The 24,606-nt window shown below is 47.5% G+C and overlaps 1 protein-coding gene across 1 annotated transcript in view; it reads left to right on the top strand.

Annotated features, from left to right (window-relative positions):
- cpe (carboxypeptidase E) overlaps nt 1-24,606 on the top strand; it is a 196,383-nt gene that overhangs the window by 131,304 nt on the left and 40,473 nt on the right. The window contains exons 2-3 of the mRNA XM_072495937.1: nt 4,311-4,507; nt 23,175-23,342. Of these exons, the coding sequence (XP_072352038.1) occupies nt 4,311-4,507; nt 23,175-23,342 (365 nt within the window). The remainder of the gene's footprint in view (nt 1-4,310; nt 4,508-23,174; nt 23,343-24,606) is intronic.

Raw genomic sequence — 24,606 nt, 5'->3', positions numbered from 1 at the left:
ATTGATAAATCAATTTTAAGCTTGAATCAGTTGAAGTTTTTTCTATAATTTGGAAGCAAACAAACCATTAAAATATGTTTCAATATGTACAAATGACGACTAGTTTCTAATGTATTATGTAGGATTTCCGCATCTAATATTGCACTGTAGATAGTTGGCTTGTCGAGAAATGGCACTATGACTTTGCAGGATATTTAGGACATTCACTCTTCCCCTTTTTAATATCCTTGTACCTACATTGATCCTATTTGTCATACTTTACTAGAAAATTAAGCATTAATTTGTAATTAAATTCAACCATAATAAAGTTGGGAACATTCGGTTTATCTGTCAGATACAGGTTAGCCTTCACTATAATTGATTATAGAATATCACCGTGCCAAATGTACAAAAGATCCAAACTTTGCAGCCTGTTTGGTGCACTTCTGGTTCACAAGTAGCTTTCAGCACTGTCGATGTTAGTGGTGTAACATCCACAAATGGTACAATTGATAGGAAGCCTGTGATTACAAGCATATAAACTGTTGAAGGGCAGATTGTTCAAATGTAATTACTTCATTTCAACCCTGTTCTACATTATAATGAGACACTTTCACTTTATTTCTGATTAATGCCCTGTTAACTTGTTTATTTATTCTAATGTTGTCTCAACCGTGAACATAAGAACAAGGAGCAGGAGTAGGCCATCTGGCCCTTCAAGCCTGCTCTGCCATTCAATGAGATCATGGCTGATCTTTGGTGGACTCAGCTCCACTTTCTCGCCCAAACACCATAACCCTTAATCCCTTTATTCTTCAAAAACCTATCTATCGTTATCTTGAAAACTAAAGTGAAGTGGGCTTTTCAAGTAAATAGAGACCAAAGGATGGATCTTTATCTCACTGAGATGGTCTTTTGGGGTTGTGCCAAAAGTTAAAATGCAGAATATCTGGAACAGGAGCAGGAATTAGAGTTAAACTTGTCTTGACCATGCCTACTTTATGGTTTTAATGGAAACAGGACACAGGACTGGTGACTAAGGTTGCCAACTGTGAAGTGTACTTCCTGGAGGTTTCTCACATGACTTGCCCCATGCTCCAACTATTAGTCGGCCAGCTCATCCATCCTTGTGACTTACAGCCTTCCTGCCTCCTACGCCAATTGAAAGGTGAAAAGACTCATTACCCAAATGGATGCTGCATTATATTTGTAATAATGTTGTCGCCCATTCACAGACTTGGCATTTCTCTGAAAGGGTAGCTACCTGCTTGGGGAAAAAGTTTGCAACTTTTTTATTGAGGATGGACCATCCTATACCTCAAACAATTCTTTAAGTTTGTTCTGAAGTCATACTGAAATGCAAGTTTAACAATATTCCACTCATCAAGTGTGAGCTTGACTGTAACATTTGGCTGGCTAGTCAGCCATGGAGATCATCATCACTAAGACCCATCATCTTCCCACATGTGCATTTCCCAGTCCAGAATCATGAAGCCATTGCAGTAGAAAGAAGGGTCTGGATTAGGATGGTATGAAAGTGGCGGTGCTAGCAGCCTGCGTGCCATGGTCTGCTACTTCCATTCTGCGATTCTGCTGACGGTTCTCCCGGGAGGAAGCCGGCCCGTGCTGATGTGGTCCGGCAATATTGATGATGAATGGTTAAGCTAGTCTGTGACCCTTAAGACTTGAGGAAGTGGAGATATGAGGAACAAGCAAGATTGGGAGAGGTTGACATTTTTACTGGGATCAAGACATATAACATGTGAGAGTGGTTGGGTATATTGAAAACAGCAGAAATATAGGCAGTTGGGAGTTTGAAAATGCATTGGTTAGGCTAGAGGAAAGAATTTTAGCAGAGGGTTGCTACAGAGTGGATTAAGGAAATGATCGGGGTGGGGGGCAATGTAGGTGGTGAAGAATATACAAAGTGTTTGTGCTTTATTTTGTATGTGATGGAGCCTCTTCATGATGTAAATAAGATCTTTGCTATCCCTTTGATCCACTTGATCTACAGAATCTGTCATTAAACTACCCCAATCCTCACTATCCTCTCTTTAAAAAAAAGATCTCCGCTCTGCTCCACCTACTCAACAGACACACCTGACCTGACAGAGTGCACCAGGACAGAGGACAGATGAGCTGACTCTGCAGAATGGTCCGTTTAAGAGAGAGAGCAAAAGGTGGTGATATTGCCGCAGCATTTGTCTGCTTGCGTAACTTCCAATGCCTTTGATTTTACTTTGATACTGGAACTGATAAAAAGAGCCTTTCTCTGTATAAATGTGACGAGCTGCAGTATGGCCTCGCACTTTCATTTAGAATTTTAAATCAATATTAGAAGCAAATTTGAGTGAATTAATGTATTCCTTTTGTCTGCATAGGGCTTGTCTAAAGCCCATAGCACTTACTGCGTTTGTCCCATTACCCTTGCCTGATTTGTTTGAATTCACTTTAGAGCTTTAGTTTGAACTGAAAACACCAACACACGTCTGTGATCTACAAAACTGCAAAAGAGTATTTGTGGAGATAGGGGCTGGTTTAGCACAGGGCTAAAGAGCTGGCTTTTAAAGCAGACCAAGGCAGGCCGTATCAGCCCCACCGAACAGGCGCCGGAATGTGGCGACTAGGGGCTTTTTACAGTAACGTCATTTGAAGCCTACTTGCGACAATAAGCGATTTTCATTTCATATCATGGTGTGCTGGCGGATCATTGCCCTTTCACAGACTGAAACGGAGTTTAAATGAAGCTCCGATGCAATGAAAGCCTGCCCTGTCTGAAAGTTGCTAAATGAAATGAGTGGGCAATCTTTTAATGTCTTCTCAGTGGGAACCTGTTACAATTGGCACTTGATTGACAATCTCGCACTTGAGGTGTTGGAAGGGAACAGTTAGAATGGTGCAGTAGCAGATGCTCTTCTGGATTTAGATTTTGGTATGGAAGTAGATCAAGTGCAGAAAGTCCTAGAGTGTGCGGGAAAATGCACAGTGTTCGTTTCTCCTACTGTGTGGCAGATCTTGAAACGTTTGAGTAAAAAATGGTAAACCTTCCATTTTTTCCCAACATTGGCACTTGTCAATTTGTCATCTGTGAATGTAAGTGTGGCGTATGTGACTGTTAAATTCAAATTTCAGAACATCCTCCCTGTGTCTGCGTGGGTCTCACCCCCACAACCCAAAAAAGATGTGCAGGGTAGGTGGATTGGCCATATTAAATTGTCCCTTAATTGGAAAAAAGTTATTGGTACTCTTAAATTTATTTGAAAAATTCAAATTTCACCAAAACATGACTCAAATTTTTGTTTGAATATTATTTCAAACCCATCCATATGCAGATATTCAAACATTACTTCTCTTTAGATGTGAATGGCTTGCAATATTTTTTTCTGGTATTCTAATGACCATTTTGGTCCTTCTCTTGTGCTAATCTTGGGTTTTGTACTTTATTATTCTGCAGGGGTGGTTGTGTTTGCTTTGTAAACATGGTGTGTTATACTATAAACTGAGGGTTGGGGATGGGGGAACTGTCTTTATGACATTAGTACAAAATGGGAAAATCAGCAACTCATTTCATACTCTGTCTGACTTTCGTTTTCTGCTTAAGTCGACCGGGCTGTTGATTCACTATTGCTTGTTTTATGCTGCAGCTGAAGATCCATTTTATATGCGGTAAATCAATTGATGCCAAAAATGTTTGCTTTGTCTTTCTCTTTCTCATCACTTCACCTGATACCCGAGTAAAAATAAAACTGCCACATATGATTTTTTTTCTCGCTCTGCTTAGTGCCAACAGCTTGTTACTGTTACCTCAGAAGGTGGGAAGACAGACCTGCTCGCAGGCCTTCGCCACCAATGTCCATCTCTGTGGACAGCTGTGGAGGGAACAAGCTGCTCCCATGGAAGTGGGTTGAAAAACGATCTGCTGACTTTCTCACAGCCAGCTTAGGCTGGCATGGTGGACTGTTAGAGCAGATTGGTTGTCCACCCTCTTGACCACAAGAGACATGGAAACAAAATAAATCCCTGGTGAAATTTAGCATGACTCTTCTTAAAAAAAAAAGAAATAAAAAATTTCTGAAATGAAAATCGCTTATTGTCACAAGTAGGCTTCAAATGAAGTTACTGTGAAAAGCCGCTAGTCGCTACATTCCGGCGCCTGTTCGGGGAGGCTGGTACGGGAATTGAACTGTGCTGCTGGCCTGCCTTGGTCTGCTTTAAAAGCCAGCTATTTAGCCCAGTGTGCTAAACCAGCCCCAGGTGGAATGCTAATGAACAAGTTTAACGAGAGGCTGACAGTCCATGTTCATAATTCTTCTCTGCCTTTTGCCTTACAGGGGAACCAGAATTTAAATACGTTGGCAACATGCATGGGAATGAGGCAGTGGGAAGAGAGATGCTTGTCTTCTTGGCACAGTATCTGTGCAATGAATACCAAAAAGGAAACGAAACAATTGTGCGTCTGATTCACAGCACACGGATACACATCATGCCATCCATGAATCCTGACGGGTTTGAGAAAGCAGCTTTACAGGTAAGCAGACACCAGGACTAAATCCTAACTCCCAGTGACATTTGGATTTGGGTTGAGTCCGATTTAAATGTACAAAAAGCTGCAATCGGAAAATGTGAATGCGCCCATCTCTGATTTAAAAAAAATAAATTTAGAGTACCCAATTCATTTTTTTCCAATTAAGGGGCAATTTAGCGTGGCCAATCCACCTGCCCTGCACATCTTTGGGTTGTGGTGGCGAAACCCACGCAAACACTGGGAGAATGTGCAAACTCCACACGGACAGTGACCCAGGGCCAGGATCGAACCAGGGACATCGGCGCCGTCGGGCATCAGTGCTAACCGCCACCAGACTGCCCTTCACTTCTGATTTTAATGGGAGCAGAGCAAGGCACAGGTGACCAACCCACTCACAGGAGGATTATTGTTCATTTAAATATTATAATAAGGTTGCCCACCTTCATTTTAACAGTGGTTCTACTTGTAATTTCTATTGCTGCCAATTGGGGTTTCCAGGCCTCTGGAAACAGGTCCAGTGCAAGGAGGTAATAAAGAAGGGCTGAATCCATGAGCTAAGTGTCTTTACAGCATTGCTTGTGGGCTAGGAAGAGCAGGAGTGTTTTCTACAAACTCAACAACATATTCAGTAAACTATTTACTGTAATTTGGCTGCTCCCACCCACCAATCACCACAGCAAACCAACCCAATTACCAAGTACTTCACCCATGATCACTGTCTGCTTCACTCCCATTGTGACCACCATCTACTCTTTCTTTCTCTCCCCCCCCCCCCTCGCTCTCCGTAACTACCATCTACTCCGTCCGCTCTCCGTAACTACCATCTACTCCCTCCGCACTCTGTAACTACCATCTACTCCCCACCCCCCCACTCTTAACTACCATCTACTCGTCACCCCCCCCACTCCCTATAACTACCATCTACTCCCTCCGCACTCCGTAACTACCATCTACTCCCCACCCCCTCCCACTCTTAACTACCATCTACTCTTCACCCCCCCACTACCTATAACTACCATCTATTCTCCCCGCCCTCCATGACGACCCTCTACTCCTCCTGACCTCTTAAGACCACGGGCTTCTACCCCTCCGTGATCACCACCTCTCCCCTCCAAGGCCATCAATCGACCCCCCCCCCCCCCCCCCCAAACTGCGACCGTGGTCGGAGAATCCGAGTTCCCGACCGAATCGGGGGCAGCGATGCTCGGCCCCCTCCAAAGCGGCGTACTCTGAGTACGCCGTGGCACGTATCGACAGCCTCAGGACATTGCCCGAGGCCCACCCCCTGATGCTCCGCCCCCGACCGGCTGAGTTCCCGACGGCATCGGTCGTTTGTGGTCTCATCCGTCGGGAACTCGGCGTGGCGGCTGCGGACTCAGTCCAGTGCTGCCACAGTCGGGGGAGGGCCGATCCACGTGCAGGTGAGGCCAGGGGCTGGGGGCACTGTTTGGGGGTGGTACGGGGTGCACGAGCCGGCCGGGGGGGGGGGGGGGTAATACTTTGTGGGCCGGGTCCACAGGCGGCCGGCGCCATGTTGCTTGGCACAGCCGCTTCAGGCCGCCGCCGTGTGCATGCGCGGCCACGGACCCGGCAATTCTCCGGGCAGTGTCGGCAGCTAGAGCCGGGTGCTCTATGCTGCCGGCATGCTAGCCCCGGGCCATTGTTTCTGTCGTAAAACACCACCGTTCCCACGCCAGCATGGGGACATAGCTCAGAATCGAGAATCCAACCCCTTGTCTTTTGAAGAAGGCTGCACATCTGGTAAGGTTCAAGCTTGACCGTCAAGCTGAATGTGGGTGGGAACCCTACGAAACGAAAGGAGCCGTAGCCTGCAGTTAAACTCTGTTGGGTATTCAGGGAACATGCACTCCTGGATTTCCTGACCTCAACAGTAATGCCCCCTTGCTCTCATAGAATTTACCTCCAGGCTAAAGTCTAGGCCCAGGTGTTACTATGGAATTTGCTTCACACCCCATTCACCGATTATATAATTTTGTTGAAAGGATAGTCATCTGGTTGGAAAAATCTCTGCTTGGAAACATTCAGTTTTGCGATTCGATGATGACTCAACTGCAAATTAAAACAATTTTATTTTCCTCTATGTTTCTGATGCCATTGTCATACTGGAATGCAGTTCAGCAAATTGGACAATATTCCCAGTCATCATATCGAAGACTGATCATTTTCTCACCCAACAGCCTGGCAGCATGGTGACACAGTGGTTAGCACTGCTGTCTAACAACGACTGGAATCTGGATTCAATTCTGGCCTCGGGTGACTCTGTGTGGAATTTGCACGTCCTTCCAGTGTCTGTGTGTTTTCTCCCCTGGATGCTCTGGTTTCCTCCTAGTCCAACGGTGTGCAGGTTAGGTGGATTGGCCAGGCTAAATTGCGCCTTAGTGCCCAGAGGTCTGCAGGTTAGGTCGCATTACGGGGATAGGGTGTTGGAGTGGGCCGAGGTAGGCTGTTCTTTCAGAGGGTTGGTGCAGACTTGAAATGAAAAATGCTTATTGTCACAAGTAGGCTTCAAATGAAGTTACTGTGAAAAGCCCCTAGTCGCCACATTCCGGCGCCTGTCCGGGGAGGCTGGTACGGGAATTGAACAGACCTGCCTTGGTCTACTTTAAAAGCCAGCTATTTAGCCTTGTGCTAATCCAGCCCCGATGGACCAAATGGCCTCTTTCTGCACTGTAGGGTTTCTATACCTCTACATTTTCCACTTGGGATCACTAGACAAGATTCCTTATCAGCCATACCAGAATTGGGAATGGCAACTGTATTTCTACCTCCTCAAATCAGCAAAGCAACATAAACAGGAGATTACATTTGGACCTTCAGATCTGTACTTGGTTCCACACTTGGTGATGATTTTGCAGCTGGACAGCCTGAATCATCAGATTTTAACTACATTTTATTGGGGGGAAAAGCTGCAAATGTGGAGGAACCCTAATTTGGAGGAATTTTGCCGGATTTTGGGGTATAAACTGAATATAGGTAAAAGCGAGGTCTTTCCGATTCAAGCGAGGGGGCAGGAGAGGAGATTGGGGGAGAGTAGATTGGGGGGGGGGGGGAGTTTTCTGTATCTGGGCATCCAGGTGGCGCAGGAGTGGGAGCAGCTGCACAAGCTGAATTTGGCTCGGTTAGTGGAGCAGATGAAGGGGAACTTCAGAAGGTAGAATATGCTCCCATTGTCATTGGCGGGGAGGTTGCAGACAGTGAAGATGACAGTTCTCCCGAGGTTTGTGTTTATATTCCAGTGCCTGCCTATTTGTATCCCCAAGGCTTTCTTTAAGAGGGTGATTGTGGTGATTTCTGGGTTTGTGTGGGCAGGTAAAACCCCACGGGTAAAGAAGGCGCTGCTGGAGCGGGGCCGAGGGGGGAGGGAGCTGGCCCTACTGAATTTTAGAAACTACTATTGGGCAGCGAACATCGCAATGGTCAGGTAGTGGGAGGGATCGGTGTGGGAGCGGGTGGAGGCAGCCTCATGTAAGGGCACGAGTTTAGGGTCACTGTTAATTGCGTCTCTATCGTTCTTGGCAGCTCGGTACATAAGAACTAGGAACAGGAGTAGGCCATCTGGCCCCTCGAGCCTGCTCCGCCATTTAATGAGATCATGCTGATCTTTGTGGACTCAGCTCCACTCTCCGGCCCGTACATCATATCCCCGAATCCCTTTATTCTTTAGAAAGGTATCTATCTTTTTCTTAAAAACGTTTAAAGAAGGAGCCTCAACTGCTTCACTGGGCAAGGAATGCCAGAGATTCACAACCCTTTGGGTGAAGAAGTTCCTCCTACACTCTGTCCTAAATCTACCTCCCCTTATTTTGAGACTATGCCCCCTTGTTCTGCTTTCTCCGACCAGTGGAAACAACCTGCCCGCATCTATCCTATCTATTCCCTTCATTATTTTATATGTTTCAATAAGATCCCCCCCGCATCCTTCTAAACTTCAATGAGTACAGTCCCAGCCTACTCAACCTCTCGTCATAATCTAATCCCCTCAACTCTGGGATCAACCTAGTGAATCTCCTCTGCACTCCCTCCAGTGCCAATATGTCCTCTCTCAGGTAAGGAGACCAAAACTGAACACAATACTCCAGATGCGGCCTCACCACCACCCTATACAATTGCAGCATAACCTCCCTAGTCTTGAACTCCATCCCTCTAGCAGCGAAAGACAAAACTCGATTAGCCTTCTTAATCACCTGTTGCACCTGCACACCAACTTTTTGCGACTCGTGCACCAGCACACCAAGGTCAATCTGCACAGCAGCATGTTTTAACATCTTACCGTTTAAATAATAATCCATTCTGCTGTTATTCCTCCCAAAATGGATATCCTCACACTTGGCAACATTGAATTCCATCTGCCAGACCCTAGCCCATTCACCTAAGCTATCCAAATCCTTCTGCAGACTTCCGGTATCCTCTGCACTTTTTGCTTTACCACTCATCTTAGTGTCGTCTGCAAACTTTGACACATTGCACTTGGTCCCCAACTCCAAATCGTCTATGTAAATTGTGAACAACTGCGGGCCCAACACTGATCCTTGAGGGACCCCACTAGTTACAGGTTGCCAACCAGAGAAACACCCATTTATCCCCACTCTCTGCTTTCTGTTAGTTAGCCAATCCTCTACCCATGCTACCACTTTACCCTCAATGCCATGCATCTTTAGTTTATGCAGCAACCTTTTGTGTGGCACCTTGTCAAAAGCTTTCTGGAAATCCAGATATACCACAAGCCCAGTAGTAGTGGCAGCCCTGAGGATGCGGGGACAGTGGCGGAAGCATATGGAGGTGGAGGGGGCACCAATTTGTGGTAACCACTGGATTGCACCAGGGGAGGGGCTGGAAGGAGGGTTTCGGGGTGGCAGCAAGCTGGGATCAAGCTTGCGGTTTGGGGGCTTTCCGTGTTTGGAGGAATTGGAGGAGGAGTTTGAGCTGCCTGGTGGGAAAGGGTTCCGCTACCTGCAGGTGAGGGACTTTGTGCGAAGGCAGGTTTCAATCTTTCAGCACCTGCTGCCCCAGGGGATACAGGGCAAGGTAGTGTCGGAAACGGGAGTGGGGGAGGGGAAGGTCTCGGAAATTTATAAAGAGCTCATGGAATTGGAGGGAATCCCGATGGGGGAGGTGAAGCGAAAGTGGGAGGAAGAACTGGGCAGGGAATTAGAGGCGGGGTTATGGGAGGATACCCTGAGTAGAGTCAATGTGTCCTTGTCGTGTGCCAGGCTTAGCCTGATGCAATTGAAGGTGGTCCACAGAGTGCATATGACTGTGGCCCGAATGAACAGAGGGTAGTGAGTGTCTGGAATGTGCTGCCAGAGGTAGTAGTAGAGGCGGGTACAATTGTGTCTTTTAAAAAGCATTTAGATAATTACATGGGTAAGATGGGTATAGAGGGTTATGGGCCAAGAGCGGGCAACTGGGACTAGCTTAATGGTTAAAAACTGGGCGGCATGGACTGGTTGGGCCGAAGGGCCTGTTTCCATGCTGTAAACGTCTATGATTCTATGAACCGGTTCTTTGAAGGGGTGGAGGACAGGTGTGGGCAGTATGCGGGAGGGCCTGCAAAACATGTCCATATGTTTTGGGCATGTCCGAACCTTAGGGGATTCTGGCACGGATTAGACGATTGTCATGTCAAAGGTATTGAAGGTATGGGTGGTTCCGAGACCAGAGGTTGCCATTTTTGGTGTGTCGGAAGACCCAGGAGTCCAGGGGGCGAGAGGGACTGATGTTTTGGCCTTTGCCTCCCTGGTATCATAGATTATCATAGAATTTACAGTGCAGAAGGAGGCCATTCAGCCCATCGAGTCTGCACCGACTCTTGGAAAGAGCACCCCACCCAAGGTCAACACCGCCACCCTATCCACATAACCCAGTAACCCCACCCAACACTAAGGGCAATTTTGGACACTGAGGGCAATTTATCATGGCCAATCCACCTAACCTGCACATCTTTGGACTGTGGGAGGAAACCGGAGCACCCGGAGGAAACCCACGCACACACTGGGAGGACGTGCAGACTCCGCACAGACAGTGACCCAAGCCGGAATCGAACCTGGGACCCTGGAGCTGTGAAGCAATTGTGCTATCCACAATGCTACCGTGCTGCCCACACAATACTACCGTGCTGCCACTATGCCTCCCTGGTAGCCCGGAGACAGATCTTATTGGGATGGAGGGACTGGGATCCCTCAAAATCAGGGGAGATGGGGATTGTATATGTAAGCCACGTTGGCTGTGTTTAGGGTGGCATTATTTACTTTGTTGGTTATCCTCTTAAAAATTGTTAAAATTATGTCTTAATTTAAAAAAAATATATTTTATTATGAAGGGTAGAATATAGGAGACCAGCCAGGAAAATGTTGAAATAATCAATTGTCAAAGTAACGAGAGCTTTCAGCTGAAGCGGGGTGGTAGTTATATTAGTGTTGTTGGGTTGGAACCATTTCAGTGATTCCCAAGGATTGCTAACTTAGCACTCTAACATTTCTCCATAATATGTAAATATGTTAAAAGTACTTTCTTTCCAGCTTCTAACTATGTTGCTTTCCTTTTATTTTCACTTTAGACTCTCTTAGAGTCTTGCATTATACTCGTGTATATCATTCTTTTGTATAACATCGCTGACTATTTCAGTTAACCCTTTATGGGACTTAATCCAACATACTCCATTATATTCCACTGGCGAGAATGTTATCCACATTTGTGTTAAAGTTTGAGTCTGCAACTTTCCTACTTTGATGGTGTTCTTTGCAGGTTGAATTGTAAACATGCTGTACACTCAAAGTACAGGACATCTACTTATTCAGAAAGATTTATTGTACATCAGATTTGCTTCTACCACCATCTACTGGTGAACCTAGCCCTGGCACAAAAAAAGCCTGAGAACAATTGTAATGGCAAACCTGCCTGAAGATGGCATCAGTGTTGCGTTAAAGTTGGATAGATGTTTTTGAATACTTGGATTTCAGTTATTATGTACATTGTCACTCATTATTCAACAACACTCAGTGGTTAGCACTACTGTCTCATGGCGCTGAGGTCCCAGGTTCGATCCCGGCTCTGGGTCACTGTCCGTGTGGAGTTTGCACATTCTCCCTGTGTTTGCTTGGGTTTCACCCCCACAACACACAAGATGTGCAGGGTAGGTGCATTGGCCACGCTAAATTGCCCCTTAATTGGAAAAAATGAATTGGGTACTTGTAATAAGTTCACGGAGGCAGACGTCCCATCACCATAATTCCTTTTATTTGCAAACCCAACAGCTGAACAACCTGGTGCATTCAGTCTGCTGTCTACACCAGGAGTGCAGAGGATCTGACACTCCCTGTTAAATACACAGAAAGGGGTTCCCTCTTTGGGCCACTAATCAGGGAACTCTTATCCTAATTGGCCAATCTCATTTGGGGGGGGGGGGGGGGGCGGGGTGTAATAACTTAGGCCAGACCCAAGTCCGAGGAGCCCCCATGGTCCTAGTGACTCACGGGTCTCCTGCTTCGTTTTTGCGCGGGTCCGGCTCCTCCACTTCGGCCTCCGACGTGGGGGGGGTATAACGGCTAGGCACCCGTCTTTTCCGACGTGAGCGCCTGAGGGGCGGTTGTCCCTTTCCTCCAGCGGCAGGGGTACAGCTGCGGTATCATCAACGGTGTCCATATCAGAGTCCGATATCCTCACCAGTGGTGTTGGGGGGTGGGGGGGGGGGTGAATAGTTAGTCGGGGAGGACTCCCACGGCCCTTGGCATGCTGGTCTGAGTCGGCTCCAGAGGAGGAAACGAATCGGAGCCCACACCTGGTCCAGGTATTTCTTTATTACATGTTTTCCCACACGTATCTCATACGACACAGGTCGTGCCCTGGCCTTGACTGTTCCTGCTACCCATGAGGGTCCATTCGCATAATTCCTGACCCATACATTTTCACCCGTGTTGAACTGTCTTTCTTGGCGAGTTTTGTCATGGCCCCTGCATTGGGCCTCTGTGTCGCTCTATTCTGCCACCTAATTTCGGGAACAGTAGACTCAGCCGGGTTCGGAGTCGTCTGCCCATGAATAGCTCCGCCGGTGCTATTCCTGTTGTGGCGTGTGGGGTTGTTCTGTCATCAAATAGCCAGCGTGACAGTTTGGTGTCCAATGATGCTGCTGACTGTTTCTTCAACCCGACTTTTGGGCTCTCTCCGCTAAACCATTTGACGCTGGGTGGTATGATGCCGTCCTTAGGTGCCGAATGCCATTCGACTCCATAAATTTTTGTGAAAACTGACCCATTATCCAAAACTAACACCTCCGGGATACCATGAATTGCGAATGAGGTGCGGAGTTTTTCCAGTGGTAGTTGTTGAATTTGCAGCGTTCATTTTGTAGATGTCCAGCCATTTGGAATGGGCGTCTACTATTATAAAAAACATTGAACCCATAAATGGGCCTGCAAAATGAAATGAAATGAAAAATGAAAATCGCTTATTGTCACAAGTAGGCTTCAAATTAAGTTACTGTGAAAAGCCCCTAGTCGCCACATTCCGGTGCCTGTTCGGGGAGGCTGGTACGGGAAATAGACATGAAGTCACGACCATGGTCTACCCAGCCATTCCCATGGGTGCAGCGGGGCTGCTGGTGGCACCTTCTGCGCTTGTTGGCATTCTTGGCACCGACCTACCAATGCCTCTATGTCTGTGTCCAGGCCCGGCCACCAGACGTAGCTTCTGGCCAGCATCTACATTTTTGAGACTCCAGGGTGCCCATGATGTAGTTCAGCCAGTATGGCTCGACGGCCTTGACTTGGAACTATTACTCGAGCCCCCCATAGCAGGATCCAGTCTTCCACAGTGATCTGCTCTCTTCTGCTCCAGTAAGGGTGGAATTCTGCCTGGACCGGTCATTCCATCTCCCCAGTTAGCACCATGTGTTTTATTTTTGATAAAACAGGGTCCCTTTGGGTCCATAAATGAATGTTTTGTGCGGCCACTGGAAGGGTGTCCAGGAAATGTAACATCATTACCGTTTCCTCTATTTTGGGTACTAATGGCGGGGAGTCCGGTAATGGCAGCCTGCTTAGTGCATTGGCGTTTGCTACCCAGGTTCCTGGCCGATGCTCCAGGGCCCAGCGTTGGATCCGGACCGAAGCTATTGGTGGTATTGCTTTGTCTTCTTTCAACAAACCCAGCAATGGCTTGTGGTCTGTAATTATAGTGAATTACCGCCCGTACAAGTATTGGTGAAATTTCTTCACCGCGAAGATCGCAGCCAGTCCATCCTTTTTAGATTTGGGCATACTTTTCGTTCTGCTGCTGCCAGCGTCCTGGAAGCAAACGGTATAGGTCGTTCCTGTCCGTTTTGCCCTCTGTGCCAAAACTGCACCAACGCCATATGGAGACGCGCCGCACGTGAGCACCAACTCTTTGCTGGGGTCGTAGTGTGCCAAGACGTTCTGAGGAAAGTTGTTCTATTATCTTCTTGAAAGCCCTGTCTTGGCGGGCGGACCACTCCCATGCTTGCCCCTTTTTTAGTAATTGGTGTAGGGGGTCCAAGATGGAAGCTCTGTTCTGTATGAACTTTCCATAATATGACACCAGTCCTAAAAAAGACTGGTTGTGGTGGGGGCCGGGGCAACTTTAATCGCCCTCACCCGATCCTCCAAAGGGTGTAGCCCAGATTTGTCAACCTTGTACCCCAGATAGGTTACTTGAGGTGCTAGGAAAACACATTTTTCCCTCTTTAGGCGCATGCATGCTGCTGAAAACCCCAGGACTTCCTCCAGGTTTTGCAGGTGTTCTTCCTGTAATGAGGATGTCGTCCAGGTAAATGGCGACTTGTGGTAGTCCTTGCAGTATATTCTCCATTGTCCTCTGGGATATTGCACAAGCTGATGATACCCCGAAGAGTAATCTTGTAGACTGAAAAAGGCCCTTCAGGATGTTTATCGTTGAGAATTTTTGGGACTCTTCATCCAGCTTCAGCTGTAGATATGCGTGGCTCATATCCAGCTTTGAGAATAGGAGTCCTCCAGCCAGCTTTGCATACAAATCCTCAATCCGGGGAATTGGGTATTTGTCCAGTTGTGAGTAGCGATTAATAGTTTGTTTGAAATCTACACAAAGGCGGACAGAGCCGTCTGGCTTAAGAATAGGCACTACGGGTGCCGCCCACTCTGCAAACTGGATCGGTTTCATTATTCCCTCATGCTCCAATTGTTTTATTTCCATATCGACTTTCTGCCTTAATGCAAAGGGTACTGGTCGGGCCTTGTAGAATTTTGGGACTGCCTCTGGATCTACATGCAATGTCGCCTTTGCTCCCTTTATTGTTCCAAGCCCATCTCGGAAAACCTCTGGGTATTTGCACAGGAGTTCGCTCAGGCGGCCATTTTCCAGCTGGAAAATATTTATCCAATCCAGCTGGATCTCTTTTAGCCAATTACGTCCCAATAAGCTTGGCCCCACATCTTTCAGTACCATTAAAGGCAGCCTAACCAGTTGCTCTCCATAAGCCAGTTACATGCGCTGTGCCCAATACTCTGTGGTTCCCCTGTGTATGTCCTCAGTTTTGCCGAGGTCCTGGTTAGGAATAAGGATTGGAGCCAAGTGCGAATTTTATGGAATACGGTTTCCCCTATCCCTGATACAGCTGCTCCAGTGTGGCCTTCCATCAGTGTGGGGCGTCCATTCAACCTTGTGGATAATTTAATGGGTTTTGATTTCACCATCGTTACACAATTTAGTTGTTCCTCGTCAGAGGTATGTGGGGCTTCTAGGGTATGCATTCTCCTGTACCCCGGCCTACATGACCTTCTCCAAGATGATGATTTTGGACTTCTATTTCTCCTTTCTGGCTCCGATCTCTGGCAACAACTACAATATTTTGCCAGGCGAAAGGCGGCAGGGGCTGCCGTCTGTCTGGACCTAATTTTCCCTTGCTTGGGAGGGCTTCTGCGAGTGGGCCTGGTTAACTTGGTATCCGAGTCAATCCTGAGTGTGGCTATGCAGTTGTCTATCCCCCAGCTGTAGTCCCTTAACTCAGTTTCACTGATATGGGCGTCTACCTCCATCGGAGTACCCTGTAACTCATCTGCCCCGCATGCCGCTTTTTTCTAAGATCAAAGCCAGCTGTAATGCCTGTTTGCAATCCAGCTCGGCCTCTGCTCACGTTTCTGTATTGCTAACTTATTTATTCCACATACCAAACGGTCTCGGAGCATCTCATTTAGCGTCAGGCCAAATTCGCAAGCCTCTGCTAATCGCCTTAATCTTGTTTTAAAAAGTTTGTAACTGACTCTGCCGTGTCTCAGAATGCTGGGTAAAACCGGTACCTTCGCAGGATCAGAGATGGTTTAGGGCCTTGGTACTCTTTCACTAAGTCCGTCAATTCCTGGAAAGTTTTTGTGTACGGTGCCTCCGGAAAAGTGAGACTGCGCAGAATGGCAAAAGCTGCCGGCCCACACGCGGTCAGCAGAATGACCCATTGCTTTTCATCCGGAATTATATCGTCTGCTCGAAAGAAGTACTTCATCCGCTCTACATATCGGGCCCAGTCTTCCACTGCAGGGTCAAAAGAGTCCAACTCTCCGAATAAAGGCATTTTGCCTGTCAGTGGCTTACCCTCAATATGCAGCAGCTGCTGACGAGCAGGTTTCTTCGGGTTGTTCCGTTTTCCCTGCTCGTCGCCACTGTAATAAGTCCACTGAGGTGGAAGTCCCGTCACCAGAATTCCTTTCATTTGCCAACCCAACAGCTGAACAACCATGACCATTCCGTCTGCTGTCTACACCGGGAGTGCAGAGGATCTGACACTCCCTGTTAAATACACAGAAAGGGGTTCCCTGATTGGGCCACTAATCAAGGAACTCTTATTCTAATTGGCCAATTTCAAAGGCCTGGCCCAAGTCATTACAGTACTCTAAAATAAAATAAAAACAGTTATTCAACAACACTTAAAAAGTAAATTTGCTTGGTAGTGTAGAACGTGAATGTTGCTGAAAAGAAAGACGTTGCTGAATGTTTTCATCAAGCATTCATCAAGACAAATTCAAGAAAGGTTAACAATTTATACTACGGAAGAAATAGGTACTGATTGGTTAGCAACTCGACTCTGATTCGCCGACACATTGCCATGGAAAACGCCAAGGGGAACTATAGGTTCCCCAAGCTCCTGGATTATGAGAGTTATGGCCAGGGTGGATAGGGAGTAGCTTTACCCCTTAGTTGAAGGATCAGTCATGAGGGGACGCCAGTTCAACGTAAGGGGCAGGAGATTTAGGGGGGGATGTGAGGAAAATCTTTTTTACCCAGATGGTGGTGATGGTCTGAAATGCACTGCCTGGGAGGGTGGTAGAGACTAGGGGTGGGATTCTCCGTAATCGGCGCGATGTCCGCCGACCGGCGCCATAAACGGCGCAAATCAGTCCGGCATCGCGCCGCCCCAAAGGTGCGGAATCCTCCACATCTTGAGGGGCCGAGCCCTAACCTTGAGGGGCTAGGCCCACGCCGGACTGATTCTGCCCCGCCAGCTGGCGGGAAAGGCCTTTGGTGCCCCGCCAGTTGGCGCAAAACTGACTTTGCCGTGCGGCGCATGCGCGGGGATGCCGTGAGCGGCCGCTGACGCTCCCGCACATGCGCAGTGGAGGGGGTCTGTTCCGCCTCCGCCATAGTGGAGACCATGGCGAAGGCGGAAGGAAAAAGAGTGCCCCCACGGCACAGGCACGCCCGCAGATCAGTGGGCCCTGATTGCGGGCCAGGCCACCGTGGGGGCACCCCCCGGGGCCAGTTCGCTCGCGCCCCCCCCCCCCCCCCCAGGACCCCGGAGCCCGCCCGCGCTGCCTTGTCCCGCCGGTTTGATTCTCGCCGGTGGGACAGGCATTCCAGCAGCGGGACTTCAGCCCATCGCGGGCCAGAGAATCGCCGTGGGGACCCGCCAACCGGCGCGGCGCGATTCCCACCCCCGCCGAATATTCGGTGCCGGAGAATTCGGCAACCGGCAGGGGCGGGATTCACGCCAGCCCCCGGCTATTCTCCGACCCGGCGGGAGGTCGGAGAATCCCGCCCAGGATGTCTCACGTCCTTTATAAAGTACCTGATTGAGCACTTGGGGCAACATTCAGGGCAATGCACAAGTACTGGAAAATGGGATTAGGTTAGTAGGTGACGTGTATTTTCACATGTCGGTGCACACTCGATAGGCCAATGGGCTTCTTCTGCATTTTGTGATTCTGCAATTCAAAAAAGGTGCAAAGCTTGAACATGTCCCTTTTGTTTGCAGAGAACAGCTCCCTGTGTATGATTGTATGTCACTTTAGGCAAGTGTAAATGAACTATGTTATGAGCTCAACTATCTTATCTTGGTTGTTGGTGTATCTATTAGCACACTCAGGATTGTTCAGCAAGTGCTGCCCAATTATAGAATCACATCTAACAGTAGACATTTTATTTTGCATTTTGCAATTGTGTGCTGGTTGAGTACGGCCTGTACTCTTCCTATTACAAACAACCATATCTCTCTTTTCTGCAAAGTGAAAGATAATTTATTGAGTGGACTACTTTGGGTTGTTCAATTTTACGATATAAATGCAAATATATTCCCATTTGTCACTTGTAAAATGCCTACATTCGATGATGAAATATTGAATGGTAATGAAGTGCTTCCAGGGAAATGAAAATGGAGGAGGGAGTGAGGAAGAATGTTCCTTGATCCCGACAGCTTTTGACACAATTCCTCTTGCCTTGTTTCAGACAAAATGCAGGCTACCCCAAAATAAAGTTCACTCTGCAAATGTGGTGTCAACTGCATTCTTTTTGAAAAAGTGTAAATATTGCATTGCCAGCAGATTCCTGTAATTTACTGTAGGTTCAAGGTTGGGCTATCATTTTAAAGCTAGCCTTATAAAAAGTAATTTGTTATTGACTCAGTCTGTTGTGTCTCTACCACCTTTTCCGTACAGATTATTTGAGACGGTTCTTCGGGAGGAGATTCCAGTTCAATTCATTTGCATGGTTTTTTATTTCACCTTCTAATAGTGAACAAATAAGCTCAGAGCACATTTTAAGTTTCAACCTTCCTTAATGACATACCCTTAACATGTGCATTTATCAGATCAATCTTGCGCTGTCTCTCATTCCTGGTCTTTTTCCTTTTTGGAAATTCTAATTATTGGTTTAGTCCAACCCTACCACAGTTTCCATGGAAAAACATCATGAGAGAAATTTGGGCTGTTATGCATCAAATTGCTGCTATGGTTTCTGACAGAGCCTTTGCTCTTGGTAACTTTTGTATTTTTATGTACATACATATGTACTTTTGCAACTCCGTTCCTGGGCACCTTGGTGCATAATTGTTATTGTCTAGAGATTCCCAAAGCCCTTGCTGACGTGACGTTCTGCAATACTGAACAGATTACTATTATGACCAAAGCAGTGGTTAGGATACTGGACAGAAACCCCAATATTTTATTTTAGTTTTGTAGACTGTGAGGAAAGGATACCTTGCTCCAAGAGTGATTTCACGAAAAAATATGGATATGGTATAATTTTTAGAAAGTTATTATTATTAAAATATCTTTACCATCACACCAGAAAATAGCTTACAATTACCCCTTAAATAATAATACTCAATATAGTGAATACAGTACCCTTAATTGCTATCTTTATTCCCACTTAAACAACAAGAAAACAACCATGTCAGCTCTCAATCCACCTTAAATACCAATGGCACAGAGGAATATTTGCTTTACAGAGTTAGGGGGCGGGATTCTCTCCTCTGGGGACTAAGTCCCCATGTCCACCAGAAAACAGGCGGGAATCACTCCGGACTTTTTCCTAGAAAGTCCGGGCTGATTCTCCGTCTTCAAGGGGGCCAGCAGGGCATGTGTCCCGCAGCTCCGGCTGCCGGTGGGGCCCTGCAGTTACACCCACGCGGCCGCGCATGCGCATGGCAGCCGCCTTCGCGCCGGCCCCCCGCGCAACATAGTGCCACCCCACAGGGGCACCGCGCGGAGGAACATATTCCAGGGAGGGGGGACTGAGTGCGCCCGCCGATCGGTAGCCACCAATCGCGGGCCTGGCCACCGTGGAGGCCATCCCCCGGAGTCGCATCCCCCCCGCCCCCCCCCACCGGGACGACCCCGCAGCCAATTCGTCGCGGTCGTGCCGGGTGGGACCACGTGAACCGAACCGGAGGAATTCAGCCCGTCGAGCGCGGAGAATCACTTTCTCGGGCCCCCGCCCGCTTTCAACGGCATCCAACCGGCGCCGTGTCAAGAGGCGCGCGACTGGAAGCGATTTTCCGGCCAGCGGAGAATCGCGTGCCAGCATAGGAGCCTATTTTGGGTAATTCTCCGCCCCCGCGCCGAGCGAGATTTCGGTGCGGAGAATCCCGCCCATTCTTTGAGAAAGAGATCTCTTTACACTGCTTTACAGAAAAAAAATCTGACTCATGTCAGAGCTGCTGGCTGTATGTCTTCAAAGCTGTTTCAACTTGCTTGTTTCAGCTCCCCCTTGTCCTCTGACAAGTCTGCACTGCTTTAAAGACTGTTAATATCTTTTTAACTAATCTACAGTGAGAGCAAACCTTACTTGTGCACACAGCTTCATTCAGCTCAACTGAACTGAAAATGCTTTCTCAAAAAGCCCGATGCCTTAGCTCCGCCCAGCAAGCTGAAAACAAATGTAACTCCCCAGGAATCCCCTCCTTCATCAAAACAAAATTGCATTAGCCAATGCTTTTTATGATAGTTAATTGTACCTCTGGGTCCTAAAAGCTTTGTTGTCTTTGAAACCATGATTCTTCTGAAGAATGACTTCAGCACCCAAACACACTCTAACCCAGGCTTTTAACCCTTACTTCAATAAATATTTATAATACGATATATCTGAAATTCCTACATTCATCACATTCTGATGGTCCCCCATAAAGGTTTAGTCCTTTACTATCCCGTTCCTTCCCAAATTAACTAGCTGTGCTATCGTTGACTGCTAATCCTGTGAACCTTTCTCTCCATTGTTGGTCAATGGGTTTGTTAGACATTGCAAGATCTGACCCACATCCTTTGATTAGGAGTCCTGTCCTCTTTCCCATTCTGTTTCTGCTTAATTGTTCCGCCATGATCCTTCATGCCCTTTGGGGAGATGTATCTTTAAATTCTTCAAAGGCACAGCCTCTTCCTGTGTCTCAAATCTAACAATCAGCTCCTGTTCTTTACCTTAGTTGGGTTTACCCTTAGTTCCCACATCGCCTCCATCTTTCACTTCAAATGCTTGCTTCTCCCGAACAAAACTGACTTTTAATTTTTTTATTTTATTCAGGCATTTTCATGTAATCAAACCGAAGCAGAAGCAAAATTATAGAATGTTCTGATTAACCAACACCCAATTTCTCTTCCCCCACCCCCCGTTCTCCACTCTCAACCCCTTTTGCTGACTCCTCAATCCTCCTTAAAGAAGTCAATGAACGGCTTTCACCTCCTGAGTGAACTCATCAACTGACCCCCTCAGGACGAACTTGACCTTCTGTAGCCTCAGGAAATCTGCCAGGTCACTCACCCACACCCCCACTTTCGGCAACTCCCAAGTCCCTCCATCCAAGTAAGATCCATCTCCGGGCTATCGGGGAGGCAAAGGCCAAGACAGCGGCCTCTCTCGCCCCCTCGACTCCTGGGTCTTCCAACACCCCAAACCTCCCGCTGCCTGGGGAAAGCAGGCAGCATAATCAAAGATCCCTCCCACCAGGCTTACTCACTCTTCCAACTTCTCCCATCGGGCAGGAGATACAGAAGTCTGAGAACACGCACGAACGGACTCAAAAACAGAATCTTCCCCGCTGTTACCAGACTCCTAAATGACCCTCTTATGGACTGACCTCATTAACACTACACCCTGTATGCTTCATCCGATGCCAGTGCTTATGTAGTTACATTGTATATCTTGTGTTGCCCTATTATGTATTTTCTTTTATTCCCTTTTCTTCCCATGTACTTAATGATCTGTTGAGCTGCTCGCAGAAAAATACTTTTCACTGTACCTCTGTACATGTGACAATAAACAAATCCCATCCAATCTTGCTACCTCTGGACTCGGGCGACCTTCGACCTCAACACCTCGGATATTACGTCCACAGCTCCCTGCCAGAACCCCTTTAGCTTCGGACATGCCCAAACATGTGGACGTGTATCACAGGCCGCACTGCCTACACCTGTCCTCTACCCCCTCAACCTACTCATCCGCACTGACATCGTATGTGCCCTATGAACTACTTTAAACTGAATGAGGCTTAGCTTCACACACGACGAGGACGCATTCACCCTCTGCATGGCGTCAGCCCACATCCCGACCTCCAACTCCCCTCCCATCTCTTCCTCCCACTTATGCTTTATATCCCCCACTGGGAGCCCCACAAAACTGACTTTAAACTGTATGTCCAGCTAGGAAGGTCTACACACATTTCTTTCATACTGCTGCATGGAAGGAACAAAATGTTTGTCATTTGTGCAGAGGTGATACTTCCTTCACCTCCAGCTTTCAACTATTACCTTCATCACTGACATATATTTCTCTACATTCATGTTTTAGTAAATTATGCTCAATTCCAAGATAAGAATAAACAGGTCGGGCACGATTCAACGGACTCGTTAAAGTCTGCTGAACAGCCCATTTGGCAGGGTCTTTCTCTAAGCTGCAGGACCCCGCTATTCAACACACTTTGCTGTCTTTTTTGGCCTCGGCGAGGATCTTCCAATTGAGGCCACTGTTTAAGCCATTTCCTGCACTGACGGGCTCAGCTTGCCAGTGCAAGAAGATTACTCATGGATTGAGGCGCCATTTTTAAAGGCAACCCCGATCTTTTGACCCCCCCCCCCCCTTAGCGCTCCCACCACGGCTTCAGGATACTCCCACTTCACCCAATCTACATCTTCTGGGGTTCTCGAGCTCGCCTCTTATGGGTAAGACCCACCTGGGCCCAACCCCTGGCATGGGCAACCTGGCACCCAGGCACTTAACACAACCTGACACATGGACACCATGGCACTACCAGCCTGGCACCCTGACAGTGCCCCTGTCAGCCAAGATGGCACTGACCGGGTTCCTGTGCGGCAGTGCAAAGCTAGCAATGATGTTGCCAGAGGGAGTGCCAGGGTGCCACCCTGCCCAGTATCTGACCGCCCTGCGAGATCCACCCCCCCCCCCCCCCCCCCCCCGGTGCCATCATGACCATTTCACGACTTTGTACTCCAGTACCAAACGGCACCTGGTTGAGGCTTCACCTAATGGTCCATTTAAATATGCATGCCTAGATCTCGGCCAGCGAGAGCAAGATCCAGATTGCGGCGCCTAATAAGATTCCGTTAAATCTCACAAGACGTTTCAAGTGTCGCAATGCTTGATGAAGGCCTCTGAGATTCAGTGGCCTCAACCCAACACCCAAGTCGGGTGCGATTCAGGGACCTCCATGCATCCATAATTAAGTAATTGCTGGTAATTCCCGTACCGGCCTCCCCGAACAGGCGCCGGAATGTGGCGACAAGGGGCTTTCACAGTAACTTCATTGAAGCCTACTTGTGACAATAAGCTATTATTATTATAATAAATGCAGTCCAGTTTTCACGAAATATTTGGCGACTTGTTTTACAGATAACTTTAATTATCTTCAGCAGTATATTCTTACATGCCTTTTCTTCCCTTCCAGATTGGTGATCTGAAGGACTGGTTTGTGGGTCGCAATAATGCCCAAGGAGTAGACCTCAACAGAAATTTTCTCGATCTTGACAGGATTGTCTATGTGTATGAAAGGGAAGGGGGACCGAATAACCACCTTCTGAAAAATCTAAAACTTTCTGTGGACAGAAACACAAAGGTAGGAGGGCGACTGTAGCGATCTGGGACAAAGTGACTGCTCTCTGAGTAACCTGTAGCATCCTTTTGCATGTTCAGAATTTGTCCCGGTGTTTGCGTAATACTTTTTCTTCGAAGGGTGTCCTAGGTGCGTGTACTCTCTTTGAAAAAAATATATATACATACGCACACCACGTAAGGCTGAGATTCACATTCCTGCCAGAAATGTTGCTCACAGGCAGAACTGCTTAGGGAATTGTGAGCCCTTAGTGCCTGACTGTTCCATTAGTTTCAGTAGATAGGAAAGGAAGATGCAGGCCTGTGATTTCCTGAGGAACGTGCTCTGTGAACACTCGTTCTGCGAACTGGCTCAAGTATCTCCTATACTTACCTTTAGAGAAAATAAGAATGGAAAATGCTAGAAGTACTCCGCAGGTCTGGCAGCATCTGTGGAGAGAGAAGCCATGTTAATAGCCCGTAACTTCTGAGTTCCAGGGTGTCGTAACTGTGGGTTACCCCAAAGATACGATTGAGAACCTTCCCCTGCCCCTCCGGTGATCGCCAGGTAGGGATTGCACGGCAATTGCCTGGGAAGCTTCCATTGTGTGACTGTCCTGCAATGGGAACCATCTTAAAGGTACGATATAAATCACACACTTTGAATTGTTGTGACAGTCTTACAGTAATAGTTGACAACGAAAAGTTAGAAGAATTAAAAGCACTTCTAATTTCTAGATAACTAGAGTACAGATACCGCCCTCCCTGACCCTGCCTGACTATCACCCCCCTGCCCCCAATAACCCACCCCTACCTAGTTACCTTACAAACTGAACATCCCCCTGGTTTCTGAAGGTAGTTGGACTTTTAAACTTACCTGCTTTATGGTGTGGTGTGGGCTTCCTTACCTCTTGACTCTTCAGACTTTGAAACAAGGACTTGGAACCGGCTGTACTAGACAGTTCTTACCTGGCCTGAGTCAGAAGGTTGGGTAAGAAATGAGCAGCTGGAGTTTGAGAGAAGAATCCAGGAGCGGCAATCCATCTCTAACCCTGAACCCCCATGGACTGGCAATGTCTCAGGTCGATGACCTTTCATCAGAACACCTGTGGTCCCAACCTGGAGTCCAGCGGAACTGCATTTCTGATCAAGTTACCAAATACTGAATGTGCATTCTCCCTGCCCCAGCATTTTGTTCTCCTTAAACCTCCTTGAAACTGACAGGTCTTTGTGATTGTCAAACTCTTTCCTCTGTGTTTCCAGCAGGACAACCCACAGAGTTTTAGGCC

The sequence above is a fragment of the Scyliorhinus torazame genome, chromosome 3 (assembly GCF_047496885.1).
Source record: "Scyliorhinus torazame isolate Kashiwa2021f chromosome 3, sScyTor2.1, whole genome shotgun sequence".
NCBI lineage: Eukaryota > Metazoa > Chordata > Chondrichthyes > Carcharhiniformes > Scyliorhinidae > Scyliorhinus > Scyliorhinus torazame.
This window is presented reverse-complemented; position numbering and strand designations above follow the sequence as displayed.